The sequence below is a fragment of the Ahaetulla prasina genome, chromosome 3 (assembly GCF_028640845.1).
Source record: "Ahaetulla prasina isolate Xishuangbanna chromosome 3, ASM2864084v1, whole genome shotgun sequence".
NCBI lineage: Eukaryota > Metazoa > Chordata > Lepidosauria > Squamata > Colubridae > Ahaetulla > Ahaetulla prasina.
The window spans coordinates 163,570,020-163,597,777 of record NC_080541.1 but is presented as its reverse complement, the minus strand read 5'-3'; the positions used below and the strand labels follow the sequence as shown (position 1 = coordinate 163,597,777).

Sequence of the window (27,758 nt, the reverse complement as noted above, 5' to 3'; positions counted from 1 at the left end):
GAAAAAGGTTCAGGTATTTACAAGAAATAATACAATACCTTTTTGTAAAGTCTTTGAAACAAAGCCGCAGTTTGTTATGATGGCGGAAGAGTTTAGGATCATTGGGTATTTCAGATAAAAATACTTGTGCAACCTCCAGCGGCCCCTTAACAAAAAAGAGGACAGAATAATTTTATCGACGCAAAATAAAATGTACGATTTTTTTTAACATTATACATCAAAAGCCCTCTGACAGACAACACAAAAACTATATTACAGTGAAAGGAGTAAATTGCACCAATTAATATATTGGGAGAGAGATTGGTGTTTATTTAAAATTATGCTACTTCAGTTGTTGGATGCTAAGCAACATAAAGCTACAACCTTGAACTATCTACAATATTGCAAAAATCAATAAAACTTCAGAATATAAAACCAACAGACTAATTCATAAAGGCACTTCTTCGTTATATTACTGGTAGGGCTGGGCAACGACTCCTTTATGACCTGAGGACTGCAACTCCCAGAATTTCTCAGCCTACAATGTTGACTTCATTTTTTAGTTGATCTGGGTATATTGCCCAACTCTCAAATATGCTGGGCAGGTCACAACAATCAAATTACAATCAAATAAAAAATTGATTATCTTCATCGCAAGCACGATGAAGTGAGGGTCTCACTCTCCCTTGCCAAAGATCTGGGCAAAGGACCAGGTCTTCCCAGTGGAGGCCCTCTGGATCTTGGATGATTGTGGCTCTTTAGGGACGAACAGAGTTGAAATTTTACTTCCCCTTTTGCCAAACATAACAATTGTGTATTCTTGACTGCTATCAATTCAGGGGCAAGAATGCAAACATCCTACAATAGAAAATTACCCACACTTTTCACCTCCATAGATGCTAACAAGAAGAAATCTGAACTGTGCTAAGATTATCTGGTAATGCTACCTGTATTACATCTGCAAATGATTATGGGAGCATAAATTCAAATTTCTAGCTTGTTCTAGCTCAAACATATCCAATAAAACTTTCCACTCATTTTTGTCCCACAGATTAAGTTATGTTTTTTCTACATGATGCATTTGACAGATCTAAATGATGGTCCAATCATCTATTTTATTCCTTGTTCCATTATTCTGGTGATCTAATACTGCATGCCTTTTAAAATCTACCAAGTAGCCATCAAAATACAGCTGTATTTAACAGTATACTCTAACTTTCAAATATCCAAATCACTGTGCTTAAGAACCCATTATGGTACTCTATATTCCAACCTGATTTACAGTGGTGCCCACTGAACCCTGAAGCACCATCTGGAGCATCTTTGGGTCTGCTGGATCTTGATGGGTTGCAAAAGCCAATTCTTGGGTTTTTTTCTGCATGTCCTCAATGGCAACTTCAATTGGTGTCAAAATTATCTAACAAAGAGATGTGCAAAAGCATTAAGACATTGACAGGGATTTTATTTTCTAAATAACGGGAAGAAAACATTTTGTTTCCCCCACCACCACCCCCATTACTCAGTGCATAGTATTACTAAAAAATTAGAGTAGAAGGATACCAAGCAATTGTACCTAAACAGATGGTCACTATTGCCAAATGTCCCAGGAGCCCATCTCATGTTTCAGCTAATTTTCTAATGCCTTATGCTAGCTTTCTGCACTAGAAAACTTGAACAAATTGAAAAATATCCTGTAAAAAAATTCAGGGCGGTTTAGTAGGCTAGGGACTCTAATTACTAATTGATGAACCCAGGATTCGCAAACTATGTTCAATTTTGGTTTATTTTAACCAGTTTCCAGAATACAGGTAGTCCTCGACTTGCAACACTTTATTTAGTGACTGTTCAAAGTTACAATGGCACTGAAAAATGTGACTTATGTCCCTTTTTTCATAGTTACAACCTTTGCAACATCTCTATGATCTTGTGATCAAAATTCAGATGCTTGGCAACTACTTCATATTTATGATGGTTGCAGTATCCCAGGTCATGTGATCATCTTTTGGGAACTTCTGAGAAGCAAAGTCAATGGAGAAGCCAGACTTATTTAACAACCGGGTTACTAGCTTATCAACTGCAGCGATTCACTTAACAACTGTGGTAAGAAGAGTCGTAAAATGGGGCAAAATTCACTTAACAAGTGTCTCACTTAACAACAGAAAATTTGGGCTCAATTGTGGTTGAGGACTACCTGTATTCCATAATTATCTGAGTTCATGCACAAAATCCAAATCATGGTTTATAAAGCACACAGTATATGGATTCACATATAGTACAAATCCAAATCCAAAACTAAACATAAACATTACTTAGTGTGATCTGTGCATCTAATCAGTTCACAACTCAGGGATGATGATAATGGTCATGAAGCAAAAAGATTTTATTGGTGAAGGATGACTACTACGTAAGTCAATACCTGAATCCGTATTTTGAGAATCATTCTTTGATTTGTAAGGATATACTTTTTTAATTCTGAGAACTACAAAGCAAAATGGTACAGAGATTCCCACTGCAGATGAACCATCTATGTTTTATGAGGAAACATGTTTCCCTCTGAAGATTGTCTACGTGGCATGGCATTAGTCCTTCATCCAACTTTCAATTACGTTTTTTTAAGGAATGGAATGGGACTATGGGCCATTAATTTAATTTAAGACTCAAATAAATAACAGTGCATTCTTTCACTTCACTCTTTCCTCTACTTCATCTCCTTCCCCATACTTTAATTTATAAGCTTCTATAAATTCAGGATCCTTGTTTATTCAGCAGTCTCATAAATCTATGTTAATAATAGTAGAAGCAGAAGCAGGAGCAGAATTTTTTGAATAATAATAATAATATTTTAATTTGTATACCGCCCTTCTCCCGAAGGACTCAGGGCGGTGAACAGGCAGATAAAATACAAACATACACAATAGCTAAAAACAACCCTTAAAAGAATGATTTAAATTTGCCCAAAAATTTAAAATAACAATACAACCCACAAAATTACAAAAATTTAAAAACCCATCAACTTCAATTAAAATTAAGAATAAAATCAAGCTAGTCCAGCCATACGAAATAAATAGGTTTTAAGTTCGCGGCGAAAGGTCCTAAGGTCAGATAGTTGTCGAAGCCCGAGGGGAAGTTCGTTCCACAGGGTCGGAGCCCCCACAAAGAAGACCCTCCCCCTGGGGGCCGCCAGTCGACACTGTTTGGCTGACGGCACCCTGAGGAGTCCCTCTCTGTGGGAACGCACCGGACGATGGGAGATAGAGGCCGGCAGTAGACGGTCCCGTAAATAGCCCGGCCCTAAGCCAGAATTTTTTGACAAGCAAAGCATAGACTGTTTTCTCAAAGGCTTGTGAAGATGCTACCAAATTAAAAATACCTTATTGAATGTTTTTGAGTGTTACAAATTAAAACTGAGCTGTGTGAAAATACTGCCTTAACCATATTGTCCATCATTTCCTTCATCATGTAGCCCTTTCATCTCTCTTCAAGGCAGAGTATAATGGAAGTACAAGACTTACTTCTTCCTTGTGAATGACATTTATCCTTGTCTTAATGTAAGGAAAAGCATGGGATATTGTCAAGATAGTCTTCCTTTTGAACTGTTCGTGCAACTCCCCATGAGCTCTGCCATCCAACGTGAACGGAGTACAATACATGAATCGGCGCAAATTGTAGTTTTTGTCAAAATAGGTTATCCTGTCCTTCATTTCATAAGTATCAAAATAGGGCTCAACATAAGTGATTTGTATATAAGCCTGAAGAAGAAAAGCAGATTATCAGCAATAAAACATTAGAACATAACTGGTCATAGAAATGAGAGATTCTATTAATGCTGGGACAAGTCCTTTCCCACATGTAGATTCTAAAACAAGCAGTTTATGTCCCACAGGTGCTTTTTCAGGAGACAACTGGACTTTCGTTTTTTCTTTGAAGACATCTCTCCTTTTAGAGAGTCATTTAAAAGGATGGAAATGACCAACTGTCAAACCTTTTGGGAAAAGTATATTTTCTAAACTAGCTAATAACACCACTTTTTTTTAACAGTACCATAAAATTATATTTCAATGGAAAGATAATGTAATGAAGAATGTAATGCAATAACTTTTATGAAGGATTTGCTATTAGAATAGCAGTTACAGTATAAAGAAAAAAAGTGAAACGTAGAAAAAATGAGATATACAAAAATTATCATGTCAGTTAATACTTAGTTGAGTAACCTTTAGCATGAATTACAGCCTTCCATGTCTTCCCATGGAATGAACCAAGTCTTTTAGTTCTGCAGCTGTTATAATGTGAAACCAAGATAGAATGATTGCTTCTATTAATTGGATTTTATTGCCGGGTCACTTCTGATTAACAAATTTCTTTAGTCGGCTCCATAGATTTTCAATTGGGTAAAGGGTCTGGGCTATTCCCAGGCCATTCCAGCAGTGGAATATGATTATCTTGAAACTCAAAAAAAAAAAAAAGTGGTGTTATTAGCCATCAAACCTCAAAAATACACTTTTCCAAAAAGATTTCCATAATTTTGACCACTACTGTATATTCATCTATTCTCCACCATTCAGTCAGATCTGAAGAAGCTTCTTGAATGAGAAGCGAAACGTCTTCATAGAAAAAAAAAGTTCAGTTGCCTCCTGATAAAGCACCTTTGGGACAACCAATGGTCTGTCGTGGAGGCACAGGCCAAAATTCCCACACAATGACAAAAGAAACCAATGAGACAATACTACAAAGTCTTTTGTTGCTATAGTTACTGGTCTTCAACTTACAACCACAATTGAGCCCAAAATCTCTGATACTAAACAACACAGTTGTTAAGAGTTTTGCTCCATTTTATGACCTTTCTTGCCACAGTTGTTAAATGAATCATTGCAGATGGTTAAGTCTGGCTTCCCCACTCACTTTTCTTGGTTGAAGGTTGAAGATAATCACATGACCCCATCATAAATATGAGCCAGTTGCCAAGTGACCAAATTTTGATTATGTGACTGTGGCAATGCTGCAGTGTGAAAAAATGGCCATAACTCACTTTTTTCCAGTGCTGTTGTAACTTTAAACAGTCACTAAATGAATGGTTATAAATTGAGGGGTAACTGTACAGATGTTTATAGAAGTTGTAAACAGTTAAGGAATTTAATGGGATGATTATTTTTTCACACTCGCCCAGGTTAGATAACTTTGCTTTATGAAATAAATGAAGCATGTTTCAAACAGCATCATTTGTTCAATCAGATTCTCTTCCTGTATGAGGAAGATTTACATGAAATTTTTGATTCAGGAACAAAAATATGCATTTAGAGAAAAATGGACAAACGTATTTTCATACAACCATACCAGAATCCTCCACACTGTACATTAACGCTCTGGGACAAATCCAGTCCAAATTCCTTAGGGTGGGGTTTCAGGGTCTTGTATCTAATGCAGGTAGTCCTTGACTTACAACAGTTCATTTAGTGACTATTCAAAGTTACAAGGGCACTGAAAAATGTGAACTATGATCATTTTTCACACTTAACGACCATTGCAGCATTCCCATGGTCACGTGATCAAAATTCAGATGCTTGGCAACTAGTTCATATTTATCACAGTTGTGGTACCCAAAAGTCACCTTACCTTCTGGTTTCAATGGGGAAGCCAGATTCACTTAATAGCTATCCTACTAACTTAACAACTGCAGATATTCACTTAACAGATGTGGCAAAAAAAGTCATCAAATGGGGCAAAACTCACTTAACACATTTTTCACTTAGCAACATAAATTTTGGGCTCAACTGTGGTCATAAGTTGAGAACTACCTGTTGACAGAAGCAGTATACTGTAACAAGAGAGCAGCTTTATTCTTCCTGGTCAATTTCATTCCTGAAACATAGTATTCATATCTAGATTGAAAGGGAAAGTGTAAATACAACCTGTCATCCTTATTTTCTTGAGAGAAGTAGTTTCTAAAAAAGAAGTACTTCTTCTAAAGTAGTAGTTTCTAAAGAAGAAGTAGGTAGATCTAGACCACTTCTAACACCATGTGGAAAAATATTCATTGAGACAAAGCCTAAAATACAATGTTTGGTCAGAAATTAATATCTTACTTTATTGGCATCTAGTTTGCACTTGTCAACAGGGTTAGAATCTTTAATAACCTCAACAGCATCTTCACCAAACCTTTCTCCATAAAATCCCTGAAAATGATAAACATGATATTAAGAACTGAACAGAAGCCAACATTTTAAACAAAAATTGAGCAAAAGCAAACATTCCATCTCATCATAATTGACTTCTTTTTCCTAGCTGTAGAACTGGAATATACAGTACCTGCTATAAACCCAGTGATTTTATCTGATCTGAAAGCATTGTTTCTTATCTCTCTAGCTCCAACCATTACTCATTCTTACCATACTTTCTGCTTATCACATTCTGAATAATAAATGTACTATAGTTTGTCTGATCTATGTCCTTTGTTTTCATAAGAGACTCAAGGTGTTCATACACAGCATTTTTTCCTCCAATTTTATCCCTATAACAAATTTGTGACATGTTGGGCTGAATATGATAAGCCTAAAATCATCTCACCATGGCTGGTGAAAGATCTGAACCTGGAGCTTCCATGTCACAATCCTAATTCACGCACTCTCAGTTTAACCTACCTACAGTACTGTTGATGTGGGGAAAAACAGAATGAAGTGCTGTGTGTATACAACATTAAAGTTATGAATGAAAGGCTTAGATACATTTTAGAATTATATTTATTTTCAACAACTCCCTCAGAAGGGGACTCTGCATTATATATATTCTTAGGAAGTTCATTTTCCCACTGCTAATCCTCATATAGACAAAATAGAATTAGCTACAGCAAGTATCAGCATGGGGGAAAGCATGACTTATTATTGTATACAAATAAAGATAATTTTTAAAATAAAAAATATTGGTTGATATAAGGTAAAGGTTCCACTTGCACATATGTGCTAGTCGTTTCCGACTCTAGGGGGCCGTGCTCATCTCCATTTCAAAGCCGAAGAGCCAGCACTGTCCGAAGACATCTCCATGGTCATGTGGCCGGCATGACTAAACGCCAAAGGCTCACGGAATGCAGTTACCTTCCCACCAAAGGTGGTCCCTATTTTTCTACTTGCATTTTTTACGTGCATTCAAATTGCTAGGTTGGCAAAAGCTGGGACAAATAACGGGAGCTCACCCCATTATGCGGCACTAGGGATTTGAATTGCTGATCCTTCAATCGACAAGCTCAGCGTCTTAGCCACTGAGCCACCGCGTCCGTATTGGTTGATATACATACCCCAAATTTCAATGCAACTAGATCATGGAAGTGACTTACAAAACAATGTAAACTAAAGTTACTAAAACTAGTATAGTTAAAACTTTTTAAGTACAGTAAAACAAATAAAGCAAAAGAGTTTAAAATCTTTATTAATGTACGCAAATATTCTAAGCTTGACCAGGAAATCTCACCTCTAATCTATGAGAAATTTCAGCAAGTTTTGTTATAGCAGGCTCCTTGTACATGAATTCCTGTTCATCCAAATCTCCAAATTTAGTTCCATAAAAGCCAACCCGAAGTATGTACCAAACATTCGCTTACCATCCTAAGGTATATAAAGTTATGTAATATTTAATGTAAAGCATGTTATTTTTTTAAAAAAATTCTAAAATACAAACTCATGCCAGGATAAAACGACAACAATCAACTAACCAAAAGTACTAGTTATAATTTATACAAGTTATAGCACAAAGGCAAAATTCAAAATTAAATTTTACACTTATGAAATCTATGGGAATCTCATGCATTATTGGGAGGAAAAAACCCAGTGGCTTAGGTCTGCATAGGAAGAATGGAATAACCTTTAATGGCCTGAATTTAGATGATAATAGGCATATTAGGTTGAAGAGGGTTTCTTAGAAATGGGTAAGTTTCTTTAACTGTTATTTCTACTCTTATTGGAAGATACATTTCTAAATTCTACAAGTTTGAGTAACTTCAGAATGAATCTGCACATTACAGTCTAAGCACTAATATGAACTATGTTCAACATAGTTCAACTCAACATGGGCCCCTGGGAGACAGGGAGGCAGATGACAGAACATACATAAAGATGCCATCAAGCAAATGTTGTGATTTACCTAATTGTATCTCATGGACATGAGTACATAATCATGTACTGTATGATGCCATTTTGTATGACACCATTATGTGTGTTTCCATTTTAGCACTATTGTGGTTTGCTGCATTAAAAAATATATACTGAGGTGCTGTGAGTGTGCAATGACTGTTATTTGTAACTTCTCTTAAAACAATGGCCAAAGATTGAAACAGCAATCTTGGTTTAGGAAGTTCATTTTCCCACTGCTAATCCTCATATAGACAAAATAGAATTAGCTACAGCAAGTATCAGCATGGGGGAAAGCATGACTTATTATTGTATACAAATAAAGATAATTTTTAAAATAAAAAATATTGGTTGATATAAGGTAAAGGTTCCACTTGCACATATGTGCTAGTCGTTTCCGACTCTAGGGGGCCGTGCTCATCTCCATTTCAAAGCCGAAGAGCCAGCACTGTCCGAAGACATCTCCATGGTCATGTGGCCGGCATGACTAAACGCCAAAGGCTCACGGAATGCAGTTACCTTCCCACCAAAGGTGGTCCCTATTTTTCTACTTGCATTTTTTACGTGCATTCAAATTGCTAGGTTGGCAAAAGCTGGGACAAATAACGGGAGCTCACCCCATTATGCGGCACTAGGGATTTGAATTGCTGATCCTTCAATCGACAAGCTCAGCGTCTTAGCCACTGAGCCACCGCGTCCGTATTGGTTGATATACATACCCCAAATTTCAATGCAACTAGATCATGGAAGTGACTTACAAAACAATGTAAACTAAAGTTACTAAAACTAGTATAGTTAAAACTTTTTAAGTACAGTAAAACAAATAAAGCAAAAGAGTTTAAAATCTTTATTAATGTACGCAAATATTCTAAGCTTGACCAGGAAATCTCACCTCTAATCTATGAGAAATTTCAGCAAGTTTTGTTATAGCAGGCTCCTTGTACATGAATTCCTGTTCATCCAAATCTCCAAATTTAGTTCCATAAAAGCCAACCCGGAAGTATGTACCAAACATTCGCTTACCATCCTAAGGTATATAAAGTTATGTAATATTTAATGTAAAGCATGTTATTTTTTTAAAAAAATTCTAAAATACAAACTCATGCCAGGATAAAACGACAACAATCAACTAACCAAAAGTACTAGTTATAATTTATACAAGTTATAGCACAAAGGCAAAATTCAAAATTAAATTTTACACTTATGAAATCTATGGGAATCTCATGCATTATTGGGAGGAAAAAACCCAGTGGCTTAGGTCTGCATAGGAAGAATGGAATAACCTTTAATGGCCTGAATTTAGATGATAATAGGCATATTAGGTTGAAGAGGGTTTCTTAGAAATGGGTAAGTTTCTTTAACTGTTATTTCTACTCTTATTGGAAGATACATTTCTAAATTCTACAAGTTTGAGTAACTTCAGAATGAATCTGCACATTACAGTCTAAGCACTAATATGAACTATGTTCAACATAGTTCAACTCAACATGGGCCCCTGGGAGACAGGGAGGCAGATGACAGAACATACATAAAGATGCCATCAAGCAAATGTTGTGATTTACCTAATTGTATCTCATGGACATGAGTACATAATCATGTACTGTATGATGCCATTTTGTATGACACCATTATGTGTGTTTCCATTTTAGCACTATTGTGGTTTGCTGCATTAAAAAATATATACTGAGGTGCTGTGAGTGTGCAATGACTGTTATTTGTAACTTCTCTTAAAACAATGGCCAAAGATTGAAACAGCAATCTTGGTTTAAGGAAGTTCCACCTTGCTATGCAATGCACATGACATTGTCCCAATATATCATAAGTAATGGTTGACTCTCTGTATAATGTAGAGTGGAGACTGTCATGGTAACACTAGAGTTGTTCTCAAGTATAATTTTATCTTCTAGAAGAAATGAAAACAATTTAGGAAGATGATTTTAGTTATACTGTCACCAAACTTTCTCCAACCACTATTCTGGAGATCTATACCCTGTGTCTGCAGCTCAAATATCAGTGACAGTTGAAATTCTTCTGTTTGTAGTAATAAAATTTGCATTGCCAACACTGCAAGGGATACAGGTCATCACTCTATCCTCTATGCAGTATAGGAATAATGGTTATGGTTTAAGGAAGTTTTGCCTGCCAGTTCTCCCTTTGTGCCATGAAAACCATGTGCATGTCTAGGTGGTCTTGGGTAATGGGGTGCAGAGTTCCATAGGATGGGAAATGTCCTGTTTATTCTTTATAGGTTCCCATGCAGTTCCTTTCACTTGGGCATTTAATCAAAGCAACACTAATGCCAAGGATAGCAACTAGTGTTTTCCAGACTATTGAGATTACAATACCCAGAATCCATGACCATTGACGTACTAACCACGGATTATGGGAATTGCAATGGAAGGCATCTGGAAGGCACCGGAATGCTTATCCCTGATTTATAGCAGCAAAACTGAAAAGTGCACTATTTTATAAAGACAACAACTAACTGAAAGACACAAAGCAGCATGGGGTTTGAAATTAAGGTTACCAATCCTGGAATTTCCTCCCCCACAAAAAGATCACACTGCTTGAACAAATATGGCTGAGAAAAGGACTCCAAATGTTCACCTTGACTCTCATGGCACAATTATATTCTGTGCACTACCTTTCTCCTTTTTCTTAAAAAAAAAAAAAAACACCAACCACACAGAAATATTTTGAATGATGTGTCCCATTACTATGTTTCAAAATATGTTTAATAGAGGAGAAAAGAGTTAAATGAAGTCCCTGACTTAGTTTCCAGCTACTTTAGCCTGAACAGAGAAATTTTCAGGAAGATGCTCAGATTGCAATTTGCAAAAAGCTTCAAGGGAAAAGAGCTGCCTATTGCGGTTTTGTACAGGACCTGATCATTCAAGCAATTAAAATTTTAACTATTAATTATGAATTAAATTACTATTCAAGATTGGAGCCAGGCCTGTTCTTCCAATGCTTATTGGTGTCTTCCCTCCTTTCAGAACAGGAATCTCCAAACTTGGCAACTTTAAGACTTGTGGACCTCAATTCCCAGAATTCCTCTGCCAGCATGGCTGGCTGAGGAACTCTGGCAGTTAAAATCCGTAAGTCTTAAAGTTGCTAGATTCAGAAACCCTTGTTTTAGAAAATAGGGTTTCATCACCATCAAATGCAACCAAGCCCAGTTTTTAAAAGGCAAAGAACTCATTATGTGAGCAGCAGGGGTGAGGGTCACCCCTTTGAAGTCACATAAGTTCAATATCTGCAATATCAATATTGTGCTGCAATATAACAATATCTGCAGCACAAAAATTTCTTGTGTAGGATACTAAATGCTAAACATTCCTAGGATAGATTGTCAGTGAAAATAAGGTAATTTGCCTTGGTGAGGGAAGGGAAATGGGCAACACAACATAGAATCAATGCCACGTTTGCTTATTACATAAATAGAAAAAATAATTTTCTGTCTTGCATTCATGGAACTGTGATATGAACAATTTTAACCATATAAATTTAAACTCACATTTTTAAATTCAGCTTTGAGTCTTAGAGGAAAAGGTGAGCTTTCGTTTCTTCTAACACTACTAATAACAAGTATCAAGTGATTTGCATTTACTGATAAAGGCTACCATTTACAAACTTCCAGATATATATTTTTTAAAACAAGACTATGTGGCTAATTCTGGCTGTTTAGAGCCAATAGGTTGATTGGATTTGCATACCATGGCACACCTTTTCTGAAAAAGCCCACCAGTCTATAATGTGGAATAATTTGAAAAGAGGTGCTAAAGTTTCACTTTTTATAGATAGAATTGTCAAGCAACTACTCCTCAACTTATAACCACAACTTGGATGAGAATTTCTGTCGGAAATCATTATGGTCATAAGTTGAATCGGATCTGATTTTATGACTATTTTTATGAAGGTCATTATGCAAATCATCCTGGACATTAAGTGACTCTATGGTTGTTAACTGAACACCAGGGTTGCAAGTGTGAACACAGATGCAACTTTTAGACTTGTTTGTCAATTAAACTATTGGCCAAATAAACAAAGGACATTAATATCATTTCTATCTTGTGTAGTTCTAAGACCATAAACCAAACATTTGTATGGCTTAAATGAAGATGTATTTTTAATAATACACTTACTTTAATTAATACATTTAATTGGATCATTTAAAAGTGTAATTACTTATGGAAATACAAAAACCTGGTCACTCTCAAATCAGGCTCAGTCCTCATATATCTCCAAGGTTTTTATAAAAATGATTTTTTTATTTAAAAAAAAAAGAATAAAATCATATTCTACAAACAGGATTTAAGAGCTGTCTTGCTACAATGAGGATATTTTCTATAGTTTTATTTTTTATTCTACCCACAGACTCATGGGGAGATAAAACAGAGACAGAAAAATTTGCATCCCCCTCCCTCCCCCTAATTATTATATTTTAAATCTGTTAAACTAAAAAGCTGTATGCTCTTCATTTCCAAACAGTGTGCTAACTGATATAATCAGAGCCACCACAGATTTCTTTGATCATCTGTCCAGGTGATCATCAAACGAACACAGTTTAAAAGTAAAACTCAGCTCTGTGAAGAGTGCGCTGGGTGTTTGGCTACAGCTTTCAGTAAAAGGCTATTCACAGCGTTTAAGGCTGCATGTGACCTTGGTCTAGCTCTGAGTTTGCAGTTTAGATTTCTCCAACTGACAGCTGGATGGATATGGTCAAAAAAGAAATGAGAGAATGAGAGAAATGAGAGAAGTTAAAAAAAAACAAAAAAACAAAAACAAAAACAAGGGATTGGCTGAGAAAAGGAGAATAATTGGGGGGGAGGGGTTGGCTCAAGCTGTGTGCAGTCTTGAGTATCTAGTTCTGAAAGATTACCTCTACACACTGCCTGGATGTGGGTACACAATGGATGGATGTCCTTATATGACATAAGTAAATTGTTAAAGAAGATGCATTCTACAGTGCCATCTGATTCCAGTGCTTTCTTAAAACCAAAGATTTAGATGTGTTGCATTTTCTAAATCCAAATAACATTTGCATGAGCCGACAAGAAGTCTTTGTTAAAAATGTCACTGTTCATAACTTCAAACTGCTAGCTGTTTTGGGGAACACAATAAGTCTAAGATTTTGGTCAATGAACAAGCATACAGTAAAATAGTATTATTAACTGAACCTTTTAATCTAGCATATTTGCTGTGAACAGAGCAAACACATGCTAGTGTATATTTAATTGCATATTCTAGTTTTTTATTATTGTCCATCCTGGAATTTTGCAAGTGGGAAGAACAAGTATTAATCTAAAATTGAATTAAAATGGGCAAACTGCAAATTGTTTTAGGGAGCATAAAACTAGGTAAAGATACAGCCAGAGATTTTGTCTCACAGGTGATATCAGGGAAAAATGAAAAAAATACAAAATCTATTCCCTTACTCAAAGCATGGACAGAGTTATTTAGGGTGACTGTCAATGTGCTGTCCACTTTGACAATTTTACACAAGAAGAAAGCTTCTGCCACAAACAAACTTGTTTACACACAGAGGCAAAAAGCCTGTACATTGAAAGTATACACATATAGCCCTACAGTTTTAATATTTAGTATCCATTGTAACTGCTTTTTTTTTCTTGCATGGAAGGAAAAATATTAATCTTAGGTTCTCTAGAGTGGGGAAGCTAGTCAATGTTAGGCAATTTTATAGCTGGCATTACTTACTCCTACACTGAAACAGGCTTATCACAGAGGGAATCTTAACAATTCATTTGGTCCTCTAAGCCGGGGTGGGCAATTAACTTTCACAAAGGGTCACATCGGAAACTAGGACTATCACGGAGTGCAGAACTAATAAGGCTGTGAAGGTGCATAGGCATGCATACACGCATGCATAAAAGTATATTTGGGGGCGGGGGAAATAGCAGCCGCTTTCAAAATAAAAGCAATCCACGTGGGCTGGGCAGGGACAGTTAAAGGACCAGATATGGCCTGGGGGCCATAAACAGCTCAAGTCTGCTCTAAGCCAATTATTATGTGGCCTAGCTAGTTTGGTCTTTGAAAGCAAAATGGCCTCCAATGCACCAGCCCACTGTGCAAACCCTAAGACTGTTCTTATTTTAGGTATCTTTAGGTAAGGTATCTGCTTGATTACTGTACCTAGAAAATGTACATCTTTCTTTATCAGGTTGGTAAGGCAACGTTCCCTAACAATTCGGAACAGTGAATCTGTTGATGCTCCAAATGTTACTGAATTTCTGGGCTTTAATTTCTTCAAACTTTATTTCCCAATTATCTTACTTACAATCTACATGAAAGAGTTAAGAAAATGCTTGCTGCCATGTAATTAATTAGAAGTATTCTGTGATAATGAGTTTCAAACAGATTACCATAATTCTAAAACAATGGTCACCCAAGACAAATTAGGAATTGGCGTATGAAAGGAAGTCTCTTTCCATTCAGCTTCCATTTATTTAGGGAGATGGGAATGCATTGATGGGTCAGTTCCTGGGAAAATTTTTGGAATGAAGTGAATACAAAACATGCTGGAATGAAATGAAGCATAAACAGGCAGAAAATGGAGAGGCCAATAACATCATAGGGTATCATGTTATTGTTCAGAACGTGGAACATTATCTATATGGAAACTCTGATATTGATCAAAGGTATTCACGAAAATCAAACCCCTTGCTTTCAAGCCATAAAACACATTAATACTCCATGGTCTTTGTTTCTGAGCGATGCAAAATGCAGTTATGAGTAAGGAAGATATTATAAAAGCATTTATGTCTATTATTTTGAGAAAAATAATAGTCCTGGGGAGGCAAAGAGAATGAAGGTGAACGCTGTAGAGTCATTATAGATCTGGCAGAGTGGGTATACAGCCATCATGATTTATGAAGGGTTCATAATATGTTATTATGCATGGTAAATACCTGCTAGGTGTAAAGTTTTATTTTTTTTCTTCTGCATATAGACCAAAAGCTTTGCCAACTGGGTTTACTTCACCAAAAATAACTAAAATCACTGTCCATCTTACTCCTGTTGTTTCCAACAGGTAGATGAAAATATCCCCAAATATCTAATTCTAGACTACAATGATATTTTATAATCTGAAATAGAAAGATTAATGCCAAAAAGTTTTGTTCCAGCGATTTCCTATTTAATTCAGCTTTTGAATTCATAACCCAAATTCTGAAGGCCATCCAAACTTACTTGAGAAAAAAAAACCTACTCACTCCATCAATGGTAACCCAATCAGTCTCTGAGGTAATTTCCTTCCTTCCCACCAGCCCAAATTGAGGAGAATTTATATGGCATTTCATAAACCCCTGAGCTGGCATAAGTCTTTGATTAAATAATTTTTTTAAAAAAAGAAATTATTGAGGGATGCCATGGTGTTAAGAATCATCAACAACTTAGTAGGAACTTACCACAACAGACAATAGTAAAAGTGGGGAGGAGAATCAGCAACCAGGGCAATAGAGGAGAAAACAGAAAGTATTTTAATTAAGGAAAATCAAAAAACAAATAAGCAGCATTTGGCAGCAAATAAAGGCAAACAAGCACTCTACAAAATAAGAACTGGCTAAAAAGCATGCAATGGGGGATTAAAGGCCACATTGGGAGAAATGTCCAGCAAGAGGAGATGTCAAGTGCAAAGCAGTGGACAAGAACATAAACCATGGGTGTGTTTTACCATGCAATAAAACATTCCTTGACTATGTTAAAATCGTAATTGAGGAGAGGGTGTATTTCAGGGGTCGATTTAGCATCACACACATTGAAAAGACTCCCCTTAGGCTGTCCTCCATTAACTGGTCACTGAATAGCCGGGAGTGCCTCATCTGTCCCTTTGTATCTGTTTGTCTCTTGCAACAGATTTGTGCCAACTACAGGTAGTCCTCAACATACGACCACAACTGAGCCCAGCATTTATGTTGCTGAGAAATGTGTTAATTTTATGACTTTTCTTGGCCCATTTGTTAACTGTTGAATCACTGCAGTTTAACACGGTGGTTAAGTGAATCTGGCTTCCCCAGTGAATTTGCTTGCCAGAAGTTCACAAAAGGTGAAGACGGGACACTGCAACCGTCATAAATGTGAGTCAGTTGTCAATGTAAATCATGGGACTATGGGATGCTGCTAAGTGTGAAAAATGGCCATAAGTCACTTTTTTTCAGTGCCATTGTAACTTTGAATGGTCACTAAGAGACCACTTGTAAGTTGAGGACTACTTGTATTAACCTCAATGGGAAATCCTTCCTTATAAGAGAGATAAAACTCATAGGGATAGATATTGCTACTAGGAGGGCAAATGCTTTTGATTTCTCCTGATGTCAAAAATGAGAAAATTGAAAAACTAAATTGGCTTAGGCCCTATTTTTCCCAAAATAGCCAGGGTTTGTAGTGGAAATAATAAATGGAAACTATTTATCATTTCTTGCTAAACTGTTATAAAGTCTGATCAACCTCCAGATTTGTAATTATAGGGGGTCTTCGACTTACAACCATTCATTTAGTGACCGTTCCAGGTTAAAACGGCACTGAAAAATGTGACTTATGAGCGGTTTCCAAACCTATGGCCCTTGAAGCATCCCCATGGCCATGTGACCAAAATTTCAACTGGCATGTATTTATTGTCCTGGCATCATTTGCTCACTATCTATGTAACCTTCCCAGGTGGCTTCCCAGCAAGCAGTCAATAAAGGAAGCCATATTCGCTTAATGACTGCATGATTCACTTAACTTCTACAGTGATTTGCTTAACAATTGGGGCACAAAAGATGGTAAAATGGGGCAAAAGTCACTTAACAACCGCCTCACTTAGCAAAGGAAATTTAGGGCTCAATTATGGCTGTAAGTCGAGGACCACCTATAGTAGGCCTACGTAGACGGTGTGTGGCCATGCTTGGATTTTCTTCTGTGAGAAAGCATTTAGGTGCTGCAAAGTTGCACAATGGGTTTCAAAACAAAATCTGAATCCAGGAGGGTCTTTCTTGAAGCTAAATGGCCATGGGTCCAGGAAATCTGACCTCATATGCTCTGAGAATCTTTGGCTCTAAGTGCCTTCCTAAGCAAAAGTTCTAATGATCCCAGTTCTGCAGTGGGAATGATCAAAATAAAGGAGCATGAGCCAGGAAAAAGCAGAAAACATTATTCTCACAGTACATTTTATGGGTATAGGAGACTGATTAAAACAACTATATATGTAACTATTGCGACACCAAACGAAGGTGCAGATTTTTTAAAATCTCATCTAAAACTTCTCCACATGAATAATAAGTATTTGGATACAATATGCTGGCATTATTTTCAGAGGACGATCAACATTTTGTTAGCACATATTCCACACAATTATAAGGAGGCCACATGCAATGCGTTTCCACTGATATTAATTCAGGACCTACATGCTTAACTGCAGTGGATTCCATGGGAACACGACGCAATTAGGAATTAAAGAGGCAAAATACCAAACGAGAAGAGGGCAACTCCTGCGCCAAAAAGAGGGGCTTTTCCACAAAAACAAAAGTTAAAAGATTTTTTAAAAAAAAATATATTATATTTTTACTTAGCTCGTAATTTAATCAGTTCAATTTGCATATCACTTTCATGGATGTAGTATACAGTTTCTCAGCCTAGGTCACTTTAAAATGTGTGGACTTCAACTCCCAAAATTCCCCAGCCAGCATCGCTATCTTGGGAATTCTGGAAGTTGAAGTTCACACATCTTAAAGGGGCCCAGGTAGAGAAACACCGAGGTATGGTAAACTGCAATCAATTGGACATGTTGCACTTAAACCTGCAAAATTCTTAATCCCAATTTATGAAAAAAGTGTGTAGCCTTTTGAAAGTTTCCACCTTTTCTGGCTGAAAGATTCATGTGGAAAAGTTACATCTGATGAATTTCTCTGTGTTCTGTTTGAAGTGCATGAATATCACTGAAACTATGAAATACAGGTTGTCCTCGACTAACAACCACAATTGAGTCCAACATTTCTGTTGCTAAGTGAGACAGTTGTTAAGTGAATTTTGCCCCCTTTTACGACCTTTCCTGCAACAGCTGTTAAGTGAATCACTGGATTTGTTAAGTTAGTAACACAGCTGTTAATTGAATCTGGCTTCCCCATTGACTTTGCTGGTCAGAACATCACAAAAGGTGATCACATGATTTTGGGATACTGCAACCGTCATAAATATGAACCAGTTGCCAAGCATCTGAATTTTGATCACGTGACCATGGAGATGCTTGAATGGTCATGTGAAAAATGATCACAAGTCACCTTTTTCAGTGCCGTTGTAACTTTGAAGGTCATTAAATGAACTGTTGTAAGTCGAGGACCCTCTGTATAAAAAAATCTGTTGTACAAATGAATCTGACAATCTTGGTTGTTCTTCTAAACTAGCCACTCCTCACAGCTCTCTATCAGATACACTAGACTTCAGCATTCAGAATTTCAAATAATGGTCAACAGAACATGCAGGGAGGCAAAAGACGGGAGAAGCTTTTTTTATTTTCTTAACACTGATTTGATTTAAATTTAAGGCAATACCAGGAATAGTTTTGGGCTTCAGCAAAAAAGACCACTGATGATAAAAAAGAGAAATAAAACTGATATGACATCTATAGATTTGGCTTTTAAAAAAATTATTTAATTTTTCATTTCTACCATTAAATCACTTCTAAAACTAAGAAAAGTTTGTATCAGATCAAGATCTCAAATTACAAAATTCAAAAGTGTGTTACTGTTATTTTGTTTGCCCTTTGTGTAAGAAAATATTCTGATTAGTTTGAAACTATTAACCATAACTTTCCAGTTTTGACCTAAATGAATGACTGTATTTATTAAACATCTATCTTAAATATTTTACTGTGGCCCTTACTAGAAAATTAAGACTGAATAATGTTATACAAATGAGATAAAGTTGGGAGGTTATATTTAGATTTGCGGTTGCTGAAGTCACAGCTACTTTTACGGGTTGCCAATTTTTGCACTGGATCATAATGTAATTTGAAAAGTATTAGAGACATTGAAATTACGCATCACATAATCAAAGAAAATATATTTACTCAATGAGGTACTTGAAACCCGTGCTCTAACTGGGTGTTTGGGAGCTAAGTGTTAATCTGAATTAATTTGGTTTTTGTTTCAGTTTTGTACAAGAGACAAGTATATACAATTCATAAATAAATACTTGTTATGTGTTATGATATGAGTAAACTTATGCATTTTTGCATTCAAATTTCTTGAACATTGGAACTTAAATCGACCCCTGTGTTGGGGGTAAGAACATGGTAGGAAGAAATGATATTCTAAGTCAATATAGATGAGAAATAAAATTAACAAAAACAACAAACTTGCAATGGTAAAAATGGTTCATTCCCCAAAGAACCTCATTAGTGTCATAATTCATGCACTACCTAAATTGTCTAAAATGACCACAACAGTTTTACTAATACTTTTTGGTTAATTAATTCAGGTCAATCAATAGCAGACAGCAACAGATACCCACAACTAGCATATGCGGGCAAAGCATTGGCAGGAAATATCAAACCAATCTATTAGTCTTTTTTACTAGCTAAAACATTACCTACCTCCCAGCCAGTACTCTGTATAATAAAAAGTAAAAAAAAAAAAGTATGTAACAGAAGCAAATGCAGAACTTTCTTGGCATGCCATCAACAATAAAACAGTATACATCTACAATGGTTTAATGATTTTTAGGGGCCACGTATTTACATTAGCAGGGTTGTGGTTTTTTTTCATTCCACCAGAAGAAACATCATATGGGAAAGAACCACCTATGGAAATAAGATATTTTTGCTGAATGCATTGAAGGCTAACTCTGCAGATGATGTGACCATGCATGTTTCCTCCTATATAGATGTTCTGTTCTATCTGTTCCTTTCTCTTCATTGTGAAATTTGAAGGGGAACGTGATAAAGAAAATACCCAACATAAAGGGGTTTAATGATAGGAGTACAGAGATTACAACCCTGGGCTCCATTGCATTGGCAAATATACAAACTCCTGGCCCATACATACACACAGTGAAACCATAAATACACACAGTGTATTTGTGTGTGTCTGTGTGTCCGTCCAATTCTTCTTCTTCTTTTTTTGGATTATAAAGATCTGAGAATCAAATGAGAATATGAAACCTCTCTTACCACTGCAACATATTCACCATTTCAGCCTGAGAGTCAGGTTAATGTCAGACTGGAGAAATTCAAACTTTGGGCATGAGTTATGCAATAATTTTTATGCAGTGTTTGTTGTGCAATGCTGGTACAGATAGTCCTTGACTTATAACCGATCATTTTACGACCATTCATATTTACGACGGCCTCAGAACTGATGCTTTACAGTCTGTAAAGCGCCTCCAAGTCACCCTAAATGGTGAGGGCTTCATCCCCCATGACTACATGATTGCATTTCAGGTGCTTAGCAACCTGTTCACATTTATCATCTGTTGTCAAGTGCCCTGCAATCATGTGATCGCTATTTGCAATCTTCTCTGCTGGCTTCCCCAGAAAGTAAATGGTGAAGTCAGAAGAAGACAGCAGAGAAGATTGCAAGCAGAGAGGATGGAGGATTTGAGGTCAGTTTCCCTGGTGCACTGAGGGATTTCCCCTCTTCTCCTGGCAAGGAAGAAAAATCCTCCACTGGAGGGACAGACCTCGAATCTGGCAAAACAGCTACTAAATGCCAGCCTCCTGAGCAGTTCAGAAGGCTGATGTCTGCTACCATTTGGGAAGGGGCGAGCACCAATCAATGCCAGCCTTCTGAAAGGCTCAGAAGGCTGGCCTTTGCTAGCAGCATTAGGCGAGGAAAAAACACCAATGAATTCCAGCCTTCTGAAAGGCTGAAGCAGACTTCATATCTGGCTAAAGTGCTAGTGAAAGCAATCATTCAGAAGACCCTTTCTTCAAAATGTTTGGTTTGGAGAAGGAGCCTTCCATTTCATTGAGATAATGGGGCTGACTTGCAAGACGGAATTGGTGGCCTTGGCAATCAGTTCTAGAATAATACTAAGGTAAGTAGATCCGAGCTTGGTGTGGAAGGGAAAGGCCCCAAGTCTCCCAAGCATGGTGGAGTGGGGAATGGGGCCAGGCCTCATGAATGTGGAGGCATGCTCCGGCCATCTCGCCACCCCATCCCACCCAAAGGCCTAGACTCTCTCCATGACACTCCACTTAATGACAGCAACTGGAAGACCTGGGATTGCAATTGTTTAGCAAAGTGCTCACCTAGTGTCTTGGTTAACAACTGCTTTGCTCAACAACCGATATTCTGGACCCAAATGCAATAGCAAGCGGAGGGTTACCTAGTCCTCCACTTATAACCACAACTAGGACCAGATAACTTTATTGTTAAGCAGTGCAGTCATTAAGAGAGGAATCACCTGATTTTATGACTTTTTGCTATGGTCATTAAGCGAATCACCCATAATCAATTGAGTGAAACACTGTATGACTGTGACTTGCAACCTCCTGCTTGCTTCCCCATTGATTTTGCTTGTGGGAGCTTGGATGGGAAAGTCACAAAGGTTGAACACACGCCTGCAGGATGCAGCAACTGTCTTAAGTGGGAACTGACTGCCAAGGGCTGGAATTGTGATCACATGTCTGCCGGGATGCTGCAATGATCCCAAGTAGTTATAAGTCCCTTTTTAAAACACTGTTGTAACTTTGAACCATTACTAAACGAATGGCCAAACTGAGGGCTACCTGTAAGATTCAGGTTTCAGAGAGTTTTAGTACATGAATCAAAATAAAGTTTATTTTCTACAAGCGCTCAAATTATTTTTAAATTTCTTAATCATTGCAAATTTTCTCCAAATTATATAAATGGCATTTACAATATTGTATATTATCTGTATAGACCAAAGATCTAAGAAATATCAAAGTAGCCTCTAAAAATATAGGCAGTATCAAGCAAGGTGGATTTTTCTTTTTTAGTAAAATTAGGCTGTTCCTAATTTCCAAATATTGGCCTTTAGGTATTTCTCCAGGGACTGCAGTCATGATTACTATAATAGTGGATTATATTTTCATTACTATTTAATCTGCAAGTCCCATATTTCACAATATTTTCAGATTCATTTTCCTCAAACCTAGCATCACCTAGAATAGCAACATCAATGACCCAGACACTCTTCATTTCAATAAATCAGGATGTTATGACCAATGTGCTGTTTAGATTTTAAAGTCCCATAAGATCTCAACCCACTCATTTTCCAAAACCTTCTCAGCTTAACGGTCCCAACAGTTCTTGCTATATTCAAATCCAAACCTCTGGTTTATTACGGTTATAGTTATCTCTTTTGCTTCAAGTCTTGTTCCAAATGCATGTAAAAAGGTAAGCCTTGAACAAACTTAGTCATGTCATCCAAGGTTAAAATTAGTGCCAACGCAAAACCAGATCAGAAGGAATCACAGCATTGGAGTTGACTCTGGGCCAGAAAGGCAGAAGGGGAGTGTTATATGTCTGGTGACCAAGAAACCAGCAATTTTTCAAGTAGCCCGGAATCAGAGTTTACTTTCTGACCTTTTGAAAAGGGAAAATTATTTGCAATGGAACATTTCTCTTTGCTTTGGCCATGTCATAAAAAGCTTACTAGCTGTTGGTATAGTTTTTAGCAACAGGATGCCATCCAGTTCGCTACATCCAAAGATACAGCCATCTACATTCCCACCATCTGTACAAGTCAGGACAGTTTGGATAAACAAGGCATCAGCTGCAGGACCTAAAATAGGTACCTGCCAATCAAGTGCACTGAGCACTCAACTTACTGAGTTTGGGAGCTCCAGCATAGTTGCAAGTGTGTGGTGGTTTGTGTTTTTACTGAGAGTTGATAAAGTTTCAGTTGTTTTTTGTTTTAATGTCATTTTTTTGTTTTGGTTTGTTCGCCATCCAGAGTTTCTTGGATAGATGGTTATATAAACTGGATAAATCAATAAATGACTAAAGCCTAATGGGGAAAATGGCCCGCATAATAATTGCACTCAATTCTTTCATGTTTTGTGGAGTCAGCTTTTTGTTTGTACAATAGGCACAGAATAGAATGTACCAATGGACACAATAATTGCCACCTGATTTAAGTAGGTGGCTCTAGAAAAATTAGAAGAACTATTTAGCCATTGTTTTGCCACCCAAGCTGATTGAACACTTTGTAATGGCCATCTTCTATATTGTGCTGTTCTGACAAAGCGCATTGGTCTAACAGAAAATCAGGCTGATATATTTTGCCGCTTTCTTGCCATACATCCCACAGGCATTACCTGATGAACTATCTTGCTGAATGCATCCTGGAGTTTACCATGAATTGTGGCCAGTTTCTTGGCATCTCTGTTAGCTTCATGAATTGGAATAAGGATTTTGTAAACCTCGTTGACCGCTTCATACATACCAGCCTACAAAAAACTGCATGTCAGATGGATCTATTGCTTCACCAAGAAAATAAACATCCTAAGTGCAGCACATGATAAAAATGCTTCATTATGACAAAGAAACTGAAAAGCTCATTTGCTATACTTTCGTAACTATAAGAGAATATAATCTAGAGCACAGAATAATTCTGAGTGTTCCTTTTTATACATTCCATGAAAAGGCATCTAGGTATCCATCAGCCATTTCCTTCTTTCCACTGCCTTTCAGAGGGTTGAAAAAAATAGCCCCATTATTTGCATAAACAAAACGTAACTGCCCTTGTCTTCAAATTTCTTTCACTTTCAGTCTAAAGAAGATTTCAAAGGAGTCCCGTTGCTGAACTAAAAGGCTTAATAGCAAATTTTGAGCACATGTTACAGTTGCAGTTATGTTACAGTTGGCTAACTAAAAGTGTTTGAAAACTGACTTTGGTTACTCTCCTAATAGCACAAAGAGTGTAATCTTATCCATATACAATCCAGTCAATATTCCTTTCACTCCTATTCCATTTCGGTTCAGTTAAGCAACTGAAATGTAAACCCACTGGTGGAGATGTTTCATGTTTACCTCTGAGTGCTCAGTGCTTTCAAATATTTACATCACGTATCATCTACACCAGAGGTCCCCAACTTGTGGGCCACGACCCACTAGTAGGCCGTGAAGAGACTGTAACAGGGCCATGGAAATGGCTGGCGAGTGTATGCACACACACACACCCATCCTCACTTGCAAGAGCAGTGGGCAAGCGTGTGTGCTCCATTTGTGTGAACAGCAGGCACGTATGCACTCTGCTCGTGTAAGTGGAGCTGCAAGTGCGCATGCTTGCCAGATGCTTCTGTGGAACCATCCCTTCTCCCCCACCCTGCTGGTCCGCAAAGCCAGACACACTGGGGAACTCTGATCTATTCTACGTAGCTATAAGAAATTACCAGACGAAATACAGAAAGTATGAAATTCTTCTACCATGGAAAAACAGGCTGCAGCTTGCTCCAGTAGTCCAACCAGACCCACTTCAGTAAAATACTTTCCAGAACATATCCCTTCTTCATCTGGAGAGACCACATCATCAGAAACTGCAGATTCTTCTAGAACATTTGAAGAAACGTTCTGAGGAAATATAAAGCAATTACTTTCATTAATGATAATATGCAAATCTGACCAAAGCACTAAATCTTTTCTTTGATGTGCAATTATATTTCAGTATAATGGGACTAATCTGGTAATAAAAGCCATATTCCCTTTTATGGTTTATCAGAGAGAATCTCCACAGATAGTGAAAATTAAGAAAAGCTATTACAATGATGTTCAGATTATGCCTGAAAGTTATCATTTTGTTTTGTAAAGCAATTGGCTTAGATTAATGTAGATGAACACTCATTCATGAAGAGCACACAGTTAAATATATACAGATTATGACAACACACTTATTTGTGATAATTCTTACATAACTTTCCCCAAACCTTGAATCTCTGAACTTTCTCCTACTTGCTGTAACTTCCGTTGGGACTGATGCAATCATTCTGTGGGCCTCATCTAATATAGTACCAGCATTTCCTGGTATTTTTCATTGCTGGTACGACAACTACAATTCCAACAGTTTATCTTTCTGTATTGGAGGTTCTTTGAATTTTGTCAAAATAGTCAGTAAAAGAGCCAAGTCACAGAGTTTGCTTCAGATGAACTTTCCTCAACCTAACGCCCACTGGAAAGATGAGAATCACAACTTTTAAGATGACCAGTCAGTTCATGATCAAATGTCTAACTAGATATTTTGGGAGGTGTAATTCTAATATATGCAGTGCGCATAATATACATTCCACTGGGAAGACCCCTGCAAATGGAAAAATATACAACTAGCTTTCCTACCAGGAATATCAAGAGAATGTTCTTAAAGTAGAGCATTAATTTTAACATTAACAGTTAATTTTTGACTTACAACTGCAATTGACCCCAAACTGTCTGTTGCTACGCAAGACAGTTGCTAAATGAGTTTTGCTCCATTTTACCACCTTTCTTGAAAGAATTGTTAAGTTAGTAACATGGCTAAGTGAATCACGCTGGTAAAAGCCTGTTATTAAGAACACAGTAGCCTGCAATTACTGCAGGTTCGAGCCCGGCCCAAGGTTGACTCAGCCTTCCATCCTTTATAAGGTAGGTAAAATGAGGACCCAGATTGTTGGGGGGGCAATAAGTTGACTTTGTAAAAATATACAAATAGAATGAGACTATTGCCTTATACACTGTAAGCCGCCCTGAGTCTTCGGAGAAGGGCGGGGTATAAATGTAAACAAAAAAATAAAAAAAAATCTGGCTCCCCAATTGACTTTGCTTGTCAGAAGGTTGCAAAAGGCGATCACATGACTCTGGGACACTGCCACCATCATAAATACATGGCAGTTGCTGAAAGTCGGAAATTTGATCACGTGACCATGGGGATGCTGCAACGATCGTAAGATTAAAAAATGGGTCATAAGTCACTTTTTCAGGGCTGTAACTTCAAATGGTCATAAATGAATGGTTGTAAGTCAAGGAGTACCGTGTTCTGCTCAATTCTTGTAATGCCCAACATTTTTTCCCTCAGCTCTTGGCACAATCCATAGGAAATAGCTATCTGAAGGAGTCTTCTTTCCCACTTAGGATTACTTTCTTAATATAGTAATTTCATAACACTACCAAGTTATGCTTTCTTGGACTTTATATGACGTAGTCCTTGACTTACGGAAACAATTGAGGCCAAAATTTATGTTGCTAAGCGAGACATTTGTTAAATGAGGCATGCCTCATTTTACAACCTTTCTTACCACAGTTGTTAAGTGAATCACTGTGGTTGTTAAGTTAGTCACACGGTTGTTAAGTGAATCTGCTTCCCTGTCGACTTTGCTTGGCAGGTCACAAAAAGTGATGCCATGACCTGGGACACTGCAACTGTCATAAATATGAGTCAGTTGCCAAGCATCTGAATTTTGGTCACGTGACATGGGGATGCATCAATGGTCATAAGTGTGAAAAATGGTCATAAGTCATTTTGTTCAGTGCGGTTGCAACTTTGAATGGTCACTAAATGAACTGTTGTAAATTGAGGACTACCTGTACGATCCAGTTTTATAATCTAGGAAATTAAAAAACGAAGTACCTGAAATGTAACACATCCCACAGGGAGATATTTCCGATCCTCCAGCATGCTTAGATATTCAGCCACCAGAGCTGCAGAGTGAACCAAACATTGTGCTGATTCGGCGTGGTTATTTCTGGCGGAGTGTTTTCCAGCCATGTTCTGCAGCCAGGTTAGTCGTAGATCTGGGGAATTCTGGTATCCTTTCGCAATTCTAGTTTTTGAAAAGCCAGAAGATTCATGTTAATGTGTATTTCTTTGCCCGTGTTTTCTGAGAGAGAAGCAAACTCCATAAATCCCACCTGTACATCAAGTCAATTAGCATTTCCGGATCTTCCTGGTGTTCCTTCATTTTAACTGTATCCGAGAGGATCATATGGAGATTGAACACAAGATCCTGTACCTGAAAATATGAAACACGAAAAAAATAAATTTATACTTGTTTATTTATATATTATATATATTTATATATGAATCTGTTAATATATAATTTACTCATTGCTCAAAGCCTGGTAGCAAACTTTGACAGAACTAAAAATTTATTTATTTATTTATTTATTATTTAAATTTTTATACCGCCCTTCTCCCGAAGGACTCAGGGCGGTGTACAGCCTACATTAAAACAGTTAAATATACAAACTTAAAATAACAATTAAAAAACTTATTCAAAAAGGCCAAAATTAAAACCGTCAAATTGACCATATTAAAATACCCAATAAAATTATTAAAATTGAAAAAAAATTTAGAAATTTAAAAATTTAAAATTCAGGCCAGGCCCGCTTGGATAAATAGATAGGTTTTCAATTCCCAGCGAAAGGTCCGAAGGTCGGGTAATTGACGTAAACTGGGGGGAAGTTCGTTCCAGAGAGTAGGTGCTCCCACAGAGAAGGCCCTTCCCCTGTGGGCCGCCACCCGACATTGCTTGGTGGACGGCACCCTGAGAAGACCCTCTCTGTGAGAGCGCACGGGTCGGTGGGAGGCATGAGGTAACAGCAGGCGGTCCCGTAAGTACCCGGGCCCTAAGCCATGGAGCGCTTTAAAGGTGGTAACCAGCACCTTGATACATCATTAGTTTAGTCTGGTTTAGAATTACTTGTCTTATTCAATTTTTGTATTGTTATTCAT

The 27,758-nt window shown here is 37.3% G+C and overlaps 1 protein-coding gene across 6 annotated transcripts in view; it reads right to left on the bottom strand.

Annotated features, from left to right (window-relative positions):
- The window catches only part of DOCK7 (dedicator of cytokinesis 7), a 132,618-nt gene that overhangs the window by 2,295 nt on the left and 102,565 nt on the right, over positions 1 to 27,758 (bottom strand). For 2 of the 6 annotated variants that reach the window (XM_058178709.1, XM_058178708.1), the window contains exons 38-43: positions 26,936 to 27,036; positions 26,655 to 26,847; positions 24,485 to 24,628; positions 23,374 to 23,505; positions 19,684 to 19,698; positions 8,947 to 9,120 (exon numbers count right to left, since the gene is read on the bottom strand). In XM_058178709.1, the coding sequence (XP_058034692.1) occupies positions 8,962 to 9,120; positions 19,684 to 19,698; positions 23,374 to 23,505; positions 24,485 to 24,628; positions 26,655 to 26,847; positions 26,936 to 27,036 (744 nt within the window). In that variant the 3' untranslated portion in view covers positions 8,947 to 8,961. Of the gene's footprint in view, positions 1 to 38; positions 146 to 1,252; positions 1,397 to 3,491; positions 3,729 to 6,059; positions 6,150 to 8,946; positions 9,121 to 19,683; positions 19,699 to 23,373; positions 23,506 to 24,484; positions 24,629 to 26,654; positions 26,848 to 26,935; positions 27,037 to 27,758 lie in introns of those variants that run through there. The other 4 variants (XM_058178712.1, XM_058178705.1, XM_058178706.1 and 1 more) reach the window with 4 other exon arrangements.